Below are 16,406 nucleotides of genomic sequence, written 5' to 3' on the forward strand. Positions count from 1 at the left end.
TAATGAGTCTCATCGTGTAAGAACTGCTGTATATTTCCTTTTTTGTAATAATTTCTTTACATATGTTTCATTTGTATACACTTATAAACAGCAGTTGCAATTTTTATACACACACACATATACAGACCTTGAAATGTCACTCTGAATCCTCTTGAGTCAAAGAGGAAGTTGTGACATGAACAAATAGTTCCCAACTGTGTTGGTTTGACCTTTATCCCCTTTAGTAGCACAACATTACTGGATTTGTTTTTGGAAATGCGAGAACTCAGCACCCTGAACTCAGCTGCCAGAGAAACTCCACAGACCCGAGCGCAAAACTGAAACCAAAACTACTTTTATATCCTTTAATTTGAGAAGAAACTGTGGAGCAATGCCAACTTGCTGCCTCTGATCTCTGAAGCTCGTCTGCATCTGGGTGAGTCACGGTTTTCCATACACACACACACACAGAGTTGAGAGGGGGTTTCCCAAATAAAGATTTGTGCATCCACAAATAACTAAATAGCACATTTAATCTTGAGGAGTCCAACATTGGCTTTCACATTTCCCGCACAACGCACGTGCCGTGCAAAACGCTGAACACACAGCTTCATAGAGTTACAGACTGTACATGCAGCACTTCTAACTCCCGAAACTCCAAAAGAGAGGAACCAACAAACCAGCAGTTGAGGTGGCTTTCATGATGATATGGCTCACCATTTCTGAGTCATACAGAAGTGATGGGCGTGGAATTACAACAAGTCTCCCACAAACACTTGTCACATTTTCAGTCTGAGCGTTTCCGTGTGTGTTTTTTTATTGCGACAAATGACTGAGGAATTTGTGACTTTCGGCTCCACCCAGAAGCTGGTTCTTGATCAACCCGAGGTCAAGGGGCCAAGTGTGGCCCAACAAACGTGCAGGAGCTTCACCAATTTTAAAAACATCACCCTGATCCAAGATTAGCGTCTTAGCCTTGCTCTTTGACAGGCTGTTTTCAAGCTAGCAGGGATTCTATGCCTCGCTGGCTTTTCCGTTGCCCACGCGGAAGGGATTTCCCCCTGCGTCCCTAGGTAACCCTAACCCGGTCCGAACTGTGCCACAGTCTGCTCAGTATATTTACATTTGGTTTGACCATGCGATCGTTACTTGACAGTAGTCAAGCATATACTTCTCGATGCATCACCCATCTCCTGGATGGGCAGGGACAGGTTGTCGTCCTCCACGGGACACTGGCCCACGGGTTTTCTCCGTGTGGATGGTCCTTAAAAACAGGACATGAACTTGTTTGCTGCTGCGACTCTCTGATCAGATAAGAAGAAGGATGTTCTCAAACTCACGGCACTGAGACTTGAGCCAGCACATGAGTGGTTGGATTTTGATGGAGATGAAAACGGTAACTCCCAAGCCAAAAAGGAGGACGATCACCAGATGCCACCATGTTTCTGCAGGACAATCACTCCAGTTAGAAGGCATCTGTTCTTCCCGACACATCTGCTGCTCGTACCATGGGGCTGCGAGATGGAAACTGTGATTGTCGAGGTCGCCATCAGTGCGTTGGTTGTGGCCATATCACCGGGCTGTGCAGCTGAAAAGTGACGTGGCATTATGACAGCGCTTTTGTTGATGGCTGCTGCTCGTACCTGTAGTTATGATGTGAGGCTTGGATAGCTCGGCTGCTACGCACCATGAGCAGGATGGGTCTTTGCATTTGTGTCCATGTTTGCATGTGCACACAGCGCCGCGGGTGGAGGAGCACTGGGATCCATACTCCATATTTGCTGTAAAATGACAGGTGTTTCAGGGAAGACCCATGGTCTCGGTATTGCTCAGTCTCTCCAGGTCGGGTTGTGGAGGCAGCAACTGGAGCAAAGAGGCCCAGCACAAGAGCCTTGCTTATTGGTGTCAGAGTTTGGTGATGGAGACTAACACTGAGAGGAAAATATGACGGTGTTTTCATTCAAAGTGCCTGGGGAAAGTTGCAGTGGTCTCTGTGGTCTGGGTCAAGCAAAGTATGCAAATTTGCATTTCGCTGAAAGCTCTTTCTTTTGTTGTGGTCCGTCAGATTTCATTGGATTTTGCCAACATGCTGCGTCCTTAGCTGATCTCAGTTCAGCGAGGAGGCGAGCCAACATGTGCATATCGGAGAATAATGCTACAAACCCGCTATGAAGGCATCGTGTAAGACTCCGTCCCATAGACTGTGAAAGCAGGTGTGGAGCTAGCTTAAAGACGGAGACCCATCCAGGCTTGTGGGACTCCTAAGAATAAGTGGCGCCAAACATCTTGATGACTCATAACGGTCAGGCGCCGTCATGGCTGCCGAGAACTTGACCTACTTCAACAGTCAGTTCAGTTCTCCTGAAGCAAAAGCCATCTCGCAGTCTCCTGTTTCCTGCGAATCATGTCGTCCATGAAGACATGAGTAGAGAAGAGAGATCGCATGTGGACCACTGTGACATTTCAAACCATGGTGGTTTTCAGCCACAGAGCGTTACATGAGCAGCCTTCTGACACATCTGCGATTTTCAAGGTCAGGTTCTCTTGAATGCCAGAAGCCTAAAACCACATAACATCTGTGGTACCTCAGAAACACAAGGTAACATGGCGTACACGCACACCAGAGGCACTTTTGAAACTTTATAGTAAAATGCTACAAGGCTCTGTAACACAACAAAACATACTGTAGCAAATACTGTGTCACTAGTGGGACAGTACTTACGTTTATTGCAGCGCCGACAAACACTGCAGCTCATTTCAGTGTTGTATTTGTCTGTGTACAAGCCGGTGGTGCAGGCTTCACACTGGATCAAACATGTGGTTTCGCTGCGGCGGAGCATGCGTTGCCCTGAGAGACAGGTTTGAAACTCACTCAAACTAATAGCATCACAAGTTGTGTCTTGTAAACGTTACCTGGCGGACACTTGTCGCAGCACAAACTCGGGGACTTTTGAGGCCAAAGGTATTGATTCGGCAGACAAGTTAGTGATGAGACAGAGGGAGGGAAGGACAGAACAAAGAGGGGAATCAAAGGGATGAAGGAAAGCATCTGAGGAAGATGAGAGGGAGAATGTTATCCAAGACAAACTCAGAGATTTATAAAGCAACTCACCGTGGAGGAGATGGTGACGCAACCCGAGGTGGAAAGAGACTGAGTCAGGAAGAGGAAGATGCGGCCCCATACTCATCAGGTGATGCCCTTGACTCATCTCAAGAAACTTCAGAATTCACAGAGAGAAACGTGAAAACACGTCATGAGTTCACTAGAAGGGAGATGTGAGAATCCACCATAGCTGATCACATGTACCCATAAACAACAGTTTGATCCAAGACTTATTTCAGATCCAGTCCGGAACACACAACCCACTGAGACTCCTGATCTTGATCAGTGCTGCACAGTCACACAATCCTAAAAACACATGAAGACAAATGCAACAACAGAATCAACAACGCGTCCCACACACTGACCGCAGCATGTTGTTTGTTTTTGTTAATTTTTTTTTTTTTTTCACTCACAGACACGAGGATTTAGATCTACTTCCTGTGGAGGCCGAGGAAGTGCGAGGGGAAATTCAGAATTGAGTCAGATCGGCGGTGGCTTTCACAGTTTTCACGCAAACATTCTCAAAGAAATAGACTCAGAAAGTTCGCATGAACAAAACCTCATAGAAACTATGTGGCACACACGCTTTATGACAACAGAAACTGCAATCCAATTCACGCACCAACACACAACATGAACATAATTATGCATAAGGTCAATGCATATATGCTGAAAATACTATTTCCAAATATCTATGAAAGAATGCGCTCACAGATACTTAGTCTGACGCAGGACAAACCTAGAAGCACTGGGACATAACCTGAATGAACCCCGACAATCAAAGATATTATGTAACCAGGAAGGAAGAGGTTTATTTCTAGAGAATCTATGAACGACGTGGATGACTAACGCCGAAGAAACAGGTGTTATCGCCGCTAGTCAGCGCGATGAACTTGTGTCGGTCAGTCTGGGACGCGGTTGAAGGAGTAACGCCGAGTTCTGACTTCAGCGTTGAGTCTCATGAAAATGCGTTGACATTTTGGAGCGTGTGATTGTGAGCGGCCAATAACGAGTGAGCCGGGTCGACTCGGGTCAGGTGGACAGCAGAGGTGATCGCGACGCCCCCGAGCCGACTTCCCGTCAGAGTCCGCCTCCGCCCCGCCTCTCGGCAGCCACAGAACTCGCCCTCCTTGATGGTGGGAAACCGTAAAAACTTTAATGACTCTTGACGATCTTACCTTTAGTCACCTATAGAACTATTGACACGGACCCGGGGCTGCGGTTAAGCAGGTACGTGACGACAAATGGAGCGAGGTTGTGGGAAGCAGATCTCGTCGAACTTGTGGCTGGCGGACGTGGGCGTCCAACGAAACCAGATATAGGAAGCTAATAGTAATAATCTGTACTTTATTTTACTGCGCTCGTTTATTGCCTGAGTTGTCAAAACACTCACGATCCATTATTTTGACGGTAAAGGGGTTTAAACGTTAATATCTACGGCAGGTTGCGGGTGACTGGGGGACAGGGAAGTGGCGTCAGCCGGTGTTGAAATGTGAAGGAAATTCCAGTCAAGATCAACTAATATTTACTTATTTTAAGTGTCGAGCACATCGTTTCACAGCTTTACAATACTCTTTGGGAACTGTGTAAGTCGTCAATGTTTTTATTGACGAATGAATACTACACACGCGCGTAAAAATAAATAAGCTAAGTAGTAGTTCAATATTTAGGGGCACACAAGAGCGACGAACGAGAACACAGTAGAGCTCGGGTTATTTCAATTACCTTCAATTACAGGTCCATCCATTTTATTAAATATGATTTAAAATTATCTTCAATTGCGTGAAAATATTATGTGTAAGTGATGGTTCCAGTCCGTTGCACTTGTGTTGGAATGCTACTGCCCCCTACTGTCCTATTGAGCACCGTGCTATCAATTGTATTTCAAGTACTGACAAGGGTGTTACACTATAGGGATAAAGTCAATAAGAAGGGGTGAAAAAAAGCCAAGCCAAGGCTCTGTGAGTGCCTTTCTCCTTTCTAACTTGGATGGGCTTCAATATTATTGTAGCTCAACCTACTTTATTTGCCGCATTTAATTTATTTACTGCTTTGAAGTTAGTTTTGCCCCCGACAAGTTGTTGTACTTAAGATTTTATTTATTTATTTGAACTATTCTGCCTGTTGCGGCACATGTTTTACTTTACTTTTATTTCAGAATTCCTCAATAATTATTTTAAAAATCTATTTCAAGGTTCTCTTACGTCGCTCCAGATGGATTGAATACAGGAGACGATGGACGGAGACAGAGTTGCTTCTGGAATGATTCTGGTCCTAATTGTAAGTAGCTGATCTGAAATGTTCCTTTCCTCCTGGCAGCTTCATAGTAGGAGTCATGTTAATACCATGTTGCTCTATCCTTCACATTGGCAATGATGTGGGAGGTGTTGACACGTTTTGTCCTGCAGTTCACTCTCTTGCCTGCTGCCAGTGGAGAAGCAACACCGACATGTCCGTCAGGAGACTACCTGAGCACAGAAGGAGTTTGCTGCAATAAATGTCTTCCAGGTAATCATTCAGTTTCGGATGGATTTTTCGATTTATTGCTCGTATTGGCCGAAGAAAAAAAACGTTTGAGCACCACTGTTACGTCATCATATTCTGATGGTTGTGAATTGAATGTCTTTTACAAGGTTTCAAACTTCAGAGTGAGTGCAAAGCTGCAGGGCAGCGGAGCGACTGTGTGGAGTGTCCGAGTGGACAGTTCACCGAAAACCCCAACTTCTCTCGGACGTGCTGGGCCTGCAGACCCTGCAAATGTGAGTTTCAGTTGTGCATCGATTACAACATTCCGGTATGTTCTCTGTTCTCAAAGAAACCACCTCTTATGAGTGTTTTCTGTGATCCACTTGCATCATAGACTGGATGTGTCACTATGGGCCGACTGATAATTATAAAAATGACAGAGAGAAAAAAGTTTTTTTTTGCTACTATGAAATAATAAAATTAAATTAAAAATCAAGAAAAAAACATAAAATACACAAAATAAGAGTGTGTATATTTAATTTCTTACTAATGTATTCATAAACATGTATTTATCATAACAAAATTATTATTAAATTATAAATATTTAGGTAGACAAATGCCAAATATGGCAACAATTTTCCAAACAGTTAACCTCAATAAGATCCTAAATAATCATAATTCATTATGATATTAGTATGTACAGAAAATGATCTGAATATGAATCAGATCAAAAACAATTCCAACTTTATTTATTGTATGTGTTTGCCCAGTGTGAACTCAAGAAATGGCTTTTAAATTGCTTCTTTTGAAATTGTGTTTGGATTGATCTGATTTGTTTGATTTCAGTGACTCACACTTCATCTCTTCATTTTTGGCAGCATCGAGAAACGAATTTAAAGAGAGCAACTGTACTGCCTCCAAGGACACTGTGTGTCACTGCAAGGATGGTTATTACAAATACAGTATCGGCTCCATCGATTACCAGTGCGTCCGCTGTAAATCGTGCAAGCAAAATGAGGAGCAAATACACGGATGTAAGCTTAATAGGGGACTAGACAGTGAAGGGTTCTGGAGAGACACTGTCCCTCATCTTCTGTGTGGCTTTGCAGGCTCCTCTGATCGAAACACAATGTGCCAGTGCAAGCCTGGGTTCTACAGAGTCAAGGGCAAGTGTGAGCACTGTGACGGGTGAGTTTTTTTTTTTGTTTTTTTTTTGGTCAGCCCTCATCCTGTTCCGGTAACTCTTGCAAGTTTTGTAGTATAAGTCGACTGAGAATGAGGAAGCGGCAGCTGAAGTTCAAACATGCTTAGTTGGTTTCCAGTCGCGAGGAGGGGAAGAAGCCGCGGCCTGGCGCAGTGACTCATGCTTCCTGAAGCACTCTGAAGTTGCTTGTTACGTGTAGAAAGGGACAGGTTATTGCAGTTTGAGTGTTGATTTGTTTGTGGCGCTTCCGTTTTTCTCTACGTGCGATGAGAACCAGCGTCTTTACCCAGAAACAGATTAAAGACGACAGGAAGTGTCGGCAGAAGAAACCAGTCAGTTAGCATGTGCTTTGTTGTGCAGAGTTGGCGTGATCGTACCGACCCACTGAAGCCCACAGCCCAGGGCTCCTGGGAGGGGAAAGTGTTTTGGGAAATAAACATGAATTCATACAAATGAAAATAATGTACTATGTATAGAAATTTTAAAAATACTATTTTCCTTAATAGTTGAGCTTAGCTAGTTAGCGCTAGCATGGCCCCCTATTTTTATTTTCTCCCTGCTGATGCTCTTTTAAAGGGCAGATCAAAGGGGGCAGGGCCACACTCCAGAGGTGGTCTCAGTCTGTGATATGAAAACAGGTGGTCAGACTCTTAAAGGCAATGGTGATGAATGTAAAGGCAAGGAACTGGTTTTCCACCCTGATCCTTAGTCATGTCACCTCTTATTGATGGTTGTTTTTGAAACAGAATTAAGTGACATAACTGCAGAAAGAATGAGCAGTTTATTGCTGTGCTGACAACTTCCTGTCCCTCTGTCCCGCAGCTGCAGAGCCGAGTGCGGTCATCTTTGCCCGAAGGCTGCCACGGCCACGACAGGTCAGTGCTCCCCAGTGACCTCTCTTTTCTGAGGCGCTGTAACAAAGAATGTTCAGTCGTTTGACTGAGCCACCGTGGGCGTCCCAGATAACTTGACGCATCCTCCAGTAGGGGGCGGCATTGCGAGTGAAAGTCGATGCAAAAGCTTCAGCAGCTGCTTGTAAAAGAGACGTCAGCAGTCTCCCTCGACTGTGACAAGCTTAGTTGGACTTGGCCCAGATGGAATGTAGTTCTTCAGTAGGTCACGAATTAATTGGATAATTGTTATATTGTTCATCTGCTAATTGCATAATAGAGGTTGCTCTCATGTGAGTGCAGCAGTTTGTACCGGAGATGAACCGACTGTCCAAGTGCTGGATGGCATGACACAGCTTTAGAGTTTGTGTTGGCAAATGGTCTGTCTGTGAGGCCATGGGAGCGGGAGCAGCGTCTGACTGCAGGACAGACTGCATGAGTGATGGTAAAGTCTTTCTGATGTCACTTCAAATCTTGCTCTGGCTCCTGCAGTCCCCCCAACAAAGATGGGGTCCCTCATCAACGGGATTTGCCTGGCCGTCGTGGCGGCGGTCTCGGTGGCCATGTCCGTCCTGGTGACCCACTTCCTCACCAAACGTTGCAGCAGGAAGAAGTCTTCCTCCACACAGTCACCCGATGACCCGCTGGACTCCGCCGAAACCCAGATGCTGCCGACCACGGTCGTCGACCCGCTGCCCACTGTGGAGGTAACGCCGCCTGTCTGGGGTCTCCTCACTGGCGCCTGACCTCATGGATGTGCATGTAGCTGCAGGTGTTGAAGATGGAGGAAGCGGAGCCGCCGAGGAGCGTGGAGGCGGCTCCCCTGCGATCAGAACCGGAGAAGCCCATGTCCAACCTGCCTGACTGTATCCCGCTGGAAGTCAAGAGTCAGTAGATGTTCTGCAAAACATCAGCTTCTCTGTGGTCCAGTTTGTTCCTGAATTACTTTTTATTAATTTATACAACTTTTTACTCTATTTTTCTCAAATGCTCCTTCTTATCATTGTTCATTATATCTACTTTATAAAACGTTTTTCACTCTAGTTTTCATCCCAAATAAGCAATTTAACATCTTTTATTGCTTTTGTTTCACTGTTAAACTCACCCTGACTTTTTTTTATGTTTTGATTTTTTTTTTTTTTACCATTTTTCAGATTTAGAACTTTTTTCTCATATTAAAAACTTCAATTGATCCAAGAACTTCATGCTGCTAACTGGACCTGGCTTCTTCCCCTGCAGCCCACGAAGTGATCTACATGGTTCTGGACAGGGTGCCGGTGCCGATGGTGAAGCGGCTGGTGCGCTTGCTGGGCGTGAGGGAAATCGACATCGAGCAGGCCGAGGTGGACTGGCGCTACTGCAGGGACGCCCACTTCCAGATGCTGAAGACATGGGCTCAAACCAGTTTGGTCGATGGGACAAGACACCAAATCCTGAGCCGTCAGATGCTCCAGGACCTGATCCGAACCCTGAGGGAGATCCACCTGGTGGCGGTGGCTGAGGCGCTGGAGGCAAAATACAGCGGCCAGTAGTGGAGCAGAACCTGGACTGGACTCTTGTCATGGAGAGCAGATCCGCCTCTGAGCCTGTCTACCTCTGCAGCTGCCGAGAACGAGCTACTGAGAATCAAAATTTAAGGATCAGCTTCTTTGGTCACTAATTTATTCAGAGATCTGATGGTCTGAAAAGGTGCAGAGGGCCTTTACGCTTCTTTCATTTCAGCTGTTTCGTTGTCCGTCTCTCTTGCATCACTCCTCAGGATGTTCAGTGGACCTGACCTTGCATCACTTCAGCCTCACGCATTTGACGTCCTGCAGTTCACACTGGGATGTTACCTCCAACTAACACTGTGGTTCTTGACTGAGCGGCCGTGCTGTCCAACGGCCTCGACTGAGGACACATTTGTTAGTTTCAAATACCAAGTCTGAAGATCCTCAACTGTTGCAGTATGTTATGGGACTTGCTGAATGGGTCGTCGCATGTCGTCGGCCTTGTTTACTTGATTTGTTGTTACTATTTTAGTAACTGTTTTTTTTCGTGCTCAAATCAAAGTGAGGCCCCCCTAGTGGACATGGGCGGCAGTACACTGAACGTTCTTAACCCTGAGGTGGAAGCATTATTTAATCGTGGGACACACCCTGTCTGCTCTATTGTCAGCCACACTCTGGAATCCTGAACTGAGTCCTTCAACTGTCGTCATACGTTTGTGCTGGAGACAATGTTTTGGTCTGTATTAGCCAAACTGAGTGTTTTTATTACGAACTAAGTGTATTTTTTAAGCGACTTTACATCTTCACTGGATGAAACATCATCTATTAAAAAAGAGGTTTGTAATACTTCAGTCGTCCTGCCTCTGATGATTCCACAGTCAGGGAGATGATGTCTTCTCCTCAGACGGATGGACGACCCCGACTGTACGTCAATCACCGCCTCCTCACAGCTAAACACTTAGCACATTAGAGAGTGGAGCGCGCTGATTTATCTGCCGCAGAATCCGGCTCAGCCGGTTGGTCCAGTCTGAGTGCGCCGGGGCAGGTGAAAGGAAGAGGGAGGATCAGAGGAGGAGGAGAAACAGAAACCAAAGATGAGGGTGCAGGGCAGAATGGATACAGTACAACTCAGGTAAATGCTCTTTTTGCCTCTTTTCCTTTGTCGCCTGGAACTGTTTCCCCCTGTGCTGGGTTCCCGGGGTCACAGGTTGAGTTACAGATTTACATTTTAGTGAGAAAAGGGTTTATTTTTTTGGATCAAGAGCATTAACCTGGTATTCGATTTCACAGATGTCACCAGAGGAGTCGATCGGAAGTACAGACAGTGTGAGGACGGCTATGAGGCCGATCCAGATTGATCATTTTGTGTTGCCACCTCGGGAGGATTCGGGATCAGAGCACAGGTGAGTGCCGGTTCTCAGGGAAGCTAGAGGAGGGCTGGTGTGACACTCCGAAGTCTTTGTAATATGAGTCAGAAAGTACGATTGGAGGCTTATGAAAAAGAACTAGTCACTGCCGGTGTCACCTGGAGAACCTTCAGAGGGAGAGCGCCGGAGCCTAAGTCTGCTGGTGGGAACATGAAGACCTGGCTGTCTGCGCTCCCGGAGTTGGACATAGTTGTGCGTCTCCTGCAGGAGCTCGAGGGTTTCTCCACTGACACGTGTGCTGCCAAGAAGACAGGCCGCAGATGGAGTTGGAGATAGAAACACGAACATCCAGCAGCACTACATTTCAGTGTAATTATGGCTTGACATGTAAAATAAGTTGCCTTGAGCCCAGGAATCACACATAATGGCTGAGAAGGGCCTCATTGATTGACTACAAATTGATGATAGAATCACTGTAGTCCAGGTGTGTGACTGTTCACCGATGGTTCTGTGCGGAGTTCCTCTGATTTATCCATCTTACTGTCGAAAGTCAAAGTTGACCATGGGCGAGTGCTGCAGTAAGCTCGGCAGCACAGAGGTGTTGATGGCTATGCTGAAGAAAACACTTCATTCAGTAACATACCAGTGTGAGATGGCTGATATACAATAAGAACGTTACCTCGACCGCCAGCCACTTCACACAACACACCTACCTCTGTCCACACAAACTCACACCTTCCCGGTGAATGAGTAACAACGGCGTGTTTGTTATTGTTAATTTTTCCCTGAAGTCGTGCGAGAAAAGACTTCACGTAAAGCACCGATGGAGGAAACGTCCGTCCTGCAGCGGAATGGAGGTGTGACGGAGCGGCAGAAGGAGGGAGATGCCGGAGATGCTGAAGTGACTGACGGGACAGCAGCAGCTTCAGAGGCGAGCCTCCAACAACGGGGGCTGACAGGCAGGCACAAGTTCCACACTCTGGGGCATCAGGCAAGTGTAGTACTGGTGGAGGTACGATAGAGGGTGGCAGGGTGTCTCGTTGGGTTTTCTATGCATTTCTCTACTGACGCTTATTGTTTGTCCACGGACCGTTAGTGTCGATGAACTGGACAATGCTCTTGCTGTCTTTATTCACTGACTGAAGACAGAAGAACAGATTTAGTATCGGAATGTTTCATCTCTCTGTTGGTGTGAACCACTCCCTCAAACTCTTCTTCTTCATCTTCAAGGTTCTTGGACCATCAGTATCTCACCCTCTCTGGCCTTTCTACCTTTGTCTCTCCGCCTCACTCTGACATGAAAGTCATTCCCCACCTGCACTCTCTTCTTAACCTCCCTTCACCTCATCTCTACCATTTTGTCTGGCAGAGACGGACCAAACAGAAGGTGGTGAGCGACTTCACGACCATCTCCAAGGGCACATCAGCTGGAGTCAAACCCAGAGCTGCACTCAAGCAAGTTTGGTTCAATCAGAATGACAAGAATGCACCGACTGAGGTAGAGGTTATATATACATTATTCATACACACTTGGATTTTGGATTATTTTAGAGATGCTTGAAAAATGACCATTAATTATTTGACAATTCAAACTGTTTTTATTTTCTTCCAATCATCATGTCAGGAGCGCGGCCAGCTGGACCTGCTGAAACAGGCTCTGGTGGGCTACGCTGTCCCTGTGGATCTGAGGTGGAAATGGAAGGAGGAGATTCAGGGAACTACGCTGGAGAAAAGCTGGAAGGATTTAGTTCATTCACACTCGGTAACGCAACATGACCTCACTTCTCGTGTTTGATTTTTGGAGTAAAGGTTTATTTCACTGCTGTTTCCAGACGATGTCCAAGATGCAGAGACACCAGCAGGAGGCGCTGTGGGAGTTTGTCCACACAGAACTCACCTACATCAACAGGATCATCATCGTCACTGATGTTGGTTGTAATCTTTGTGTATATTATCGAGGTCCTTTGTAACAGTCTTTGTCTACAGCTGGTGATCGCTGCTCTGGTCCACCTGCACCAGCGAGGATTCCTGCTGGAGGTCAGACCTGGAGATATAATGTGAACAATCTGTTGAAAAAGGTCTGTAAAACGACTTGTCATACACCTGTAGGTGAAGCAGGAGAAGCTCTTCTCCAACCTTCCTGACCTCCTCAGTGCTCACAAGCTGTTCTGGCAGGAAGTTCTCTTTCCCATGTTACATGAAGTCCGGACCACCGGGAAGCCCTTTGACCCCATGAAGCTGGAGACAGGCTGTCTGCAGGTGAGGAACCGGAACAAATCTGATCTGTTTAAGCAACAGACAAAACCAAGAGAGGTTTTTCCATCTGCAGTTCCACCATCGCTTCTCTTCATATCAACACTATTGCTGGGAGGAAGAAGACAGCCTTGAGTTTGCTCGGCAGCTGATGGAGACTAACCTTCACTTTGTGACGTATGTTAAGGTGAAGTCCACATTTCTTCGTTTGAGATTCGACATCATATTCTCATTGGCAGAGTTTGGTTGAACTATACATTTCATTGGATTGAGTGCAATGAGCTTAAACGGACAGCAGGTGGCAGTAGTGTTACACATATCTCAACCTACACAGAGGAAACGAAGAAGAAAGCGCGGCAACTTTTTGTTGATAGAGAGCGATGAATCCTTCAAAAGGTTCGTGGATTCGGATGCGGGTTCGGAACCTCATCTGAATATAATTATCCTTTCCTTGACCTTTTTATCAACATTTCCTGCAAATTCCAATGACCTCTGCCCTTCCGTTTTTGAGTAATCGTAGGAGAAGACAAAGATCAAAGAGAACGTCTTAGGCAAAAAAGACTTATTTATATTAAATTTATATTAAACGGAATTTATATTATTAATGCAAAATAAATGGCAAAAATAATCCCTGCACTAATCTTTTATAAATGCATTTAAAGACTGGACATATAATAAAAAATAATAAAAATATTTATTTAATCATGAAATATATTGTATATTCAGTTTTCTCTCAAAAGTTCAATAATATATATATATATATTTTTTTTAAGATTTTTTATTTCTATTTAAATTAATGTTGAAATGAATATTTTGTGGATAAAAGTACATAATAAAATAAAAGTACATCAAATGAAACATGACTTATAAATCAGTGAAGGCGTTTTGATACAAATGTGTGGGCTGAGTCGAGTCCTTGCCCTCCACAGTGGGTGGAGACTCATCCTCTGAGTTCCAGGATGCGTCTCGGGGACATGCAGGCCAAGCCCCACCAGAGGATCACAAAGTACCCGCTGCTCCTGAAGGCCGTGCTGAAGAACACTCAGGACCCAATCATCCAGCACCGACTCAAAGTAATGGTGAGAGCCTCCGAGCACCAGTCACCTGCCCGCCATGACACTAAAGACAAACCATGTTCCAGTGGTCAAGTGTCAACACCTTCCTGGAGAGCATCAACGAGTACCTGAGGCAGAAGGACGAGGAGCTGGCTCTGCACATCTCTGCCCTCAGGTTGGAGGGGTATGAGATGGAGGGCATCAACGAAGAGATCGACAAGGTGATCCATCGTCATGATAAGCCGTGTTTGGAGAGACATTTTAATCCGCTGTGCCGTTGCAGCATGTGCGTGAGATCTGCCGCTTCGACCTGACGTGTCCCATCAAAGGAGTCGGCCGTGGAGTGGTGCGCAAGCTCCTGCTGGAGGAGAACCTGAAGATCCGCGGGAGAAAGGACAGCAAGGTGAGCTCAGCTCTGACCTCGTTCATCTGGAGCCACTTCCTGACTTGTCTTCACAACAGCTGGAAGTGGTGGCGCTGCTCTTCTCTGATGTTCTCCTGGTGACCAAAGTGCAGAAGAAAGGGGAGAAACTGAAGGTGGTCCGTCCACCACTGGCTCTGGACAGAACCTTCTGCGTGGCCCTCAAAGATGCCGGTGAGGGACGACACAGGCTCCATCAAAAGTTTCACAGATGAGTAACTCTGTTTCTGCTCTAGTTTCCTTCGTTCTTGTGGAGGTCGGGGAGCTTCAGTGCGCCATGAATGTCTACATCTTCACTGCGGGAACCTCAGAAAGATGCTCCACTTGGGTGGCCACCATTAAACAGGCAAAGGTAAACATCTCTCCTCCTAAGTGGACGTGAACAGAGAGCCTGATCATTCTCTGCTGTCAGGACAATCTGAGAAACCTGAGAGACCTGGAGACCAAGAGACAGTGCGAGCACTGGAAGATTCAGAGGCAGGAGGACAAACCCGCAACGGTGGACGCAAACCCACTGGAGGAGATGCACGGAACTGAAGACCAGGATGAACCTTCTCTACAGAGAGCAGGACCTGGGATCTCTGACCTCACAGGACCGAAGAGCCAGCCTCTGGAGGAAGACCTTGGACTGCCATTCTGGCAGTTGCCACCGCAGGACCGTCAGCGCGAGGTTCTACAGAAAAGCGTTCCAGGTCGGCAGCAGTCTGTGCCTGAGTGGATCGAGATGGGGGTGAGATCGCCGGAAGCCGGCGGCAGCAACACGGATGAGGATGAGACCATTTTCCCGCTGAGCGACACACGGGCTCGGAACCAGCGGGCTAGGTCTGTCCCACACGTGGGTGTCAACGCAGTCGCCAGACTCCACGGGACCGGACGACACTCCCTGATTCCAGGTGGGTATCCAGACGTGGACTACCCCACTGACATTGAGCCAGGCCAGCCGGACCAGGCGACCAACAACGGTTTTGAATTTGGGAGAGGTGCCGCATCGACGAGCAGCAGCTCCACAGTCCGGTCCAGCACCAGCTTCGATGATCCTCTAGCTGCTCAGCCGGAGACCCCCACTCAGGTCCGGAGCTTCTACACCAAGCTGACGTCGCCCCGGCTGCGGCGCCGACGACCCCTCACCTCCTATCACGGCCTGTCAGATCAGTCCCGCAAGCCAGTTTTGCCAGGCTCTGGTCCCACCTGGTCGGCCTCCTCCAACTCTGACTCTGACAGCAACTCAAAGAAGCCACCGATCTCAGACGCTCGCAAAGTTCTTAAGCTTGGATCCCTGAAGTCCAACCAGGGCATGTTCTGGAACATGTACGACTCCAGGGAGAGGTCGGAACTGCAAATCTTTTCCGACACGGAGCTGCCTCATGTAAAGAACACAAAAAGGCCCAAGCTAAAGCCTGTGAGACGCTCCTCTATCTCCAACATAACCACGCAGGAGGAAGCTCTTCCAACCAGGTTCCCACAAGTCAAACAGGCGTCCAACCCAAACGGACACGCGTCACCTCTCGAGGGGCTGCTGGAGAGAGCGAAGGCTCGCAAGGGGGAGCTGTTGAAGAGAGACAGAACCGCCAACCCCTCCCTACGTCCACCGGCGTCTCCAAGCTTCTCCACCACGCCGTCTCCCTCCGCTAGTGATGTGGACAGAGACACAGAGTGGGAGGACCAGGTGGTGGTCCGATGCCGAGCGCTGACGGTCAGCAAAGGATGGAAGGAGCAGTTGGTGGACAGCGACGACGGTGAAGACGAGAGGAACAGGTAAGAGCCCTTCCCCAGCTTCCAACACAGGCGAAACTCAACTCCTCCATCCCTCTCTAGTCTGTTGTACTCCAACGGCGTGAACGTGGACTGGTCCGGCTGGTGCTTCGACGACGACGAGGTCATGGATCAGTTACAACCCTCAGGTCAGGGACTTCTGGAGGGGATCACTCAATCGCTGACCTTTTGGGATAATGATGTGTCGGAGCAGGAGGAGGGCGAGTACAGTCAAGTGTAGCTCTGTAGGACCCTCCAGGTCCAGCTGCTTCTACGTACATTCTTGTAAAAATGTGTATTTTTTTTTCTACTGTAAATACTGTTTTTAAAGCCACTTATTTAAGTCCAGCCTATCCTGATCGAAGGGGTTCATCGAAATAAACTTCATTCTGAGTTTGGCAAATTTAACGTAGTGATGACTCAAGT

The 16,406-nt window shown here is 47.0% G+C and overlaps 3 protein-coding genes across 5 annotated transcripts; 2 read left to right on the forward strand and 1 right to left on the reverse strand.

Moving 5' to 3' along the window:
* Positions 1 to 201: 201 nt before the first annotated feature.
* On the reverse strand, positions 202 to 3,176 carry cd27 (CD27 molecule). Its single transcript, XM_053844179.1, has 7 exons — positions 3,092 to 3,176; positions 2,893 to 3,028; positions 2,702 to 2,827; positions 1,623 to 1,760; positions 1,487 to 1,567; positions 1,320 to 1,424; positions 202 to 1,243 (listed from the first exon to the last, which is right to left on the reverse strand). The coding sequence occupies exons 2-7, from the start codon at positions 3,026 to 3,028 to the stop codon at positions 1,125 to 1,127; spliced, it is 705 nt and encodes a 234-aa protein (XP_053700154.1). The 5' UTR covers positions 3,092 to 3,176; the 3' UTR covers positions 202 to 1,124.
* On the forward strand, positions 252 to 9,962 carry tnfrsf1a (tumor necrosis factor receptor superfamily, member 1a). 3 transcript variants are annotated; one of them, XM_053844177.1, is made up of 10 exons: positions 252 to 415; positions 5,277 to 5,362; positions 5,491 to 5,590; positions 5,716 to 5,841; positions 6,427 to 6,582; positions 6,658 to 6,736; positions 7,575 to 7,627; positions 8,135 to 8,349; positions 8,409 to 8,529; positions 8,882 to 9,962. In XM_053844177.1, the coding sequence occupies exons 2-10, from the start codon at positions 5,318 to 5,320 to the stop codon at positions 9,172 to 9,174; spliced, it is 1,188 nt and encodes a 395-aa protein (XP_053700152.1). In that variant the 5' UTR covers positions 252 to 415; positions 5,277 to 5,317; the 3' UTR covers positions 9,175 to 9,962. The 3 variants fall into 3 exon arrangements, with proteins under 3 accessions (XP_053700152.1, XP_053700153.1, XP_053700151.1); XM_053844178.1 differs by lacking the exon at positions 252 to 415 and adding an exon at positions 3,307 to 4,312 and having other exon boundaries at positions 8,415 to 8,529; XM_053844176.1 differs by lacking the exon at positions 252 to 415 and adding an exon at positions 3,314 to 4,312.
* Positions 9,963 to 10,190: 228 nt separating this feature from the next.
* plekhg6 (pleckstrin homology domain containing, family G (with RhoGef domain) member 6) lies at positions 10,191 to 16,317 on the forward strand. The gene is made up of 16 exons (XM_053843552.1): positions 10,191 to 10,264; positions 10,423 to 10,535; positions 11,291 to 11,490; positions 11,869 to 11,997; positions 12,124 to 12,261; positions 12,332 to 12,427; positions 12,486 to 12,536; positions 12,609 to 12,758; positions 12,829 to 12,939; positions 13,682 to 13,831; positions 13,894 to 14,028; positions 14,091 to 14,210; positions 14,270 to 14,402; positions 14,465 to 14,580; positions 14,641 to 15,983; positions 16,044 to 16,317. The coding sequence occupies exons 3-16, from the start codon at positions 11,323 to 11,325 to the stop codon at positions 16,219 to 16,221; spliced, it is 3,018 nt and encodes a 1,005-aa protein (XP_053699527.1). The 5' UTR covers positions 10,191 to 10,264; positions 10,423 to 10,535; positions 11,291 to 11,322; the 3' UTR covers positions 16,222 to 16,317.
* Positions 16,318 to 16,406: the final 89 nt, after the last annotated feature.

This window comes from Synchiropus splendidus, chromosome 15 (assembly GCF_027744825.2).
Source record: "Synchiropus splendidus isolate RoL2022-P1 chromosome 15, RoL_Sspl_1.0, whole genome shotgun sequence".
NCBI lineage: Eukaryota > Metazoa > Chordata > Actinopteri > Syngnathiformes > Callionymidae > Synchiropus > Synchiropus splendidus.

Coding starts and splice junctions, on each gene's coding strand:
- tnfrsf1a (XM_053844177.1), top strand. CDS start 5,318: ATGGACGGAGACAGAGTTGCTTCTGGAATGATTCTGGTCCTAATT. Junction 6,583..6,657: donor TGAGGAGCAAATACACGGAT/GTAAGCTTAATA, acceptor GTGGCTTTGCAG/GCTCCTCTGATCGAAACACA. Junction 7,628..8,134: donor GGCTGCCACGGCCACGACAG/GTCAGTGCTCCC, acceptor TGGCTCCTGCAG/TCCCCCCAACAAAGATGGGG.
- cd27 (XM_053844179.1), bottom strand. CDS start 3,028: ATGCTTTCCTTCATCCCTTTGATTCCCCTCTTTGTTCTGTCCTTCCCT. Junction 1,425..1,486: donor TTCCATCTCGCAGCCCCATG/GTACGAGCAGCA, acceptor ATTGTCCTGCAG/AAACATGGTGGCATCTGGTG. Junction 1,244..1,319: donor CTGGCTCAAGTCTCAGTGCC/GTGAGTTTGAGA, acceptor CCTGTTTTTAAG/GACCATCCACACGGAGAAAA.
- plekhg6 (XM_053843552.1), top strand. CDS start 11,323: ATGGAGGAAACGTCCGTCCTGCAGCGGAATGGAGGTGTGACGGAGCGG. Junction 12,537..12,608: donor AGCGAGGATTCCTGCTGGAG/GTCAGACCTGGA, acceptor ATACACCTGTAG/GTGAAGCAGGAGAAGCTCTT. Junction 12,759..12,828: donor TGGAGACAGGCTGTCTGCAG/GTGAGGAACCGG, acceptor TTCCATCTGCAG/TTCCACCATCGCTTCTCTTC.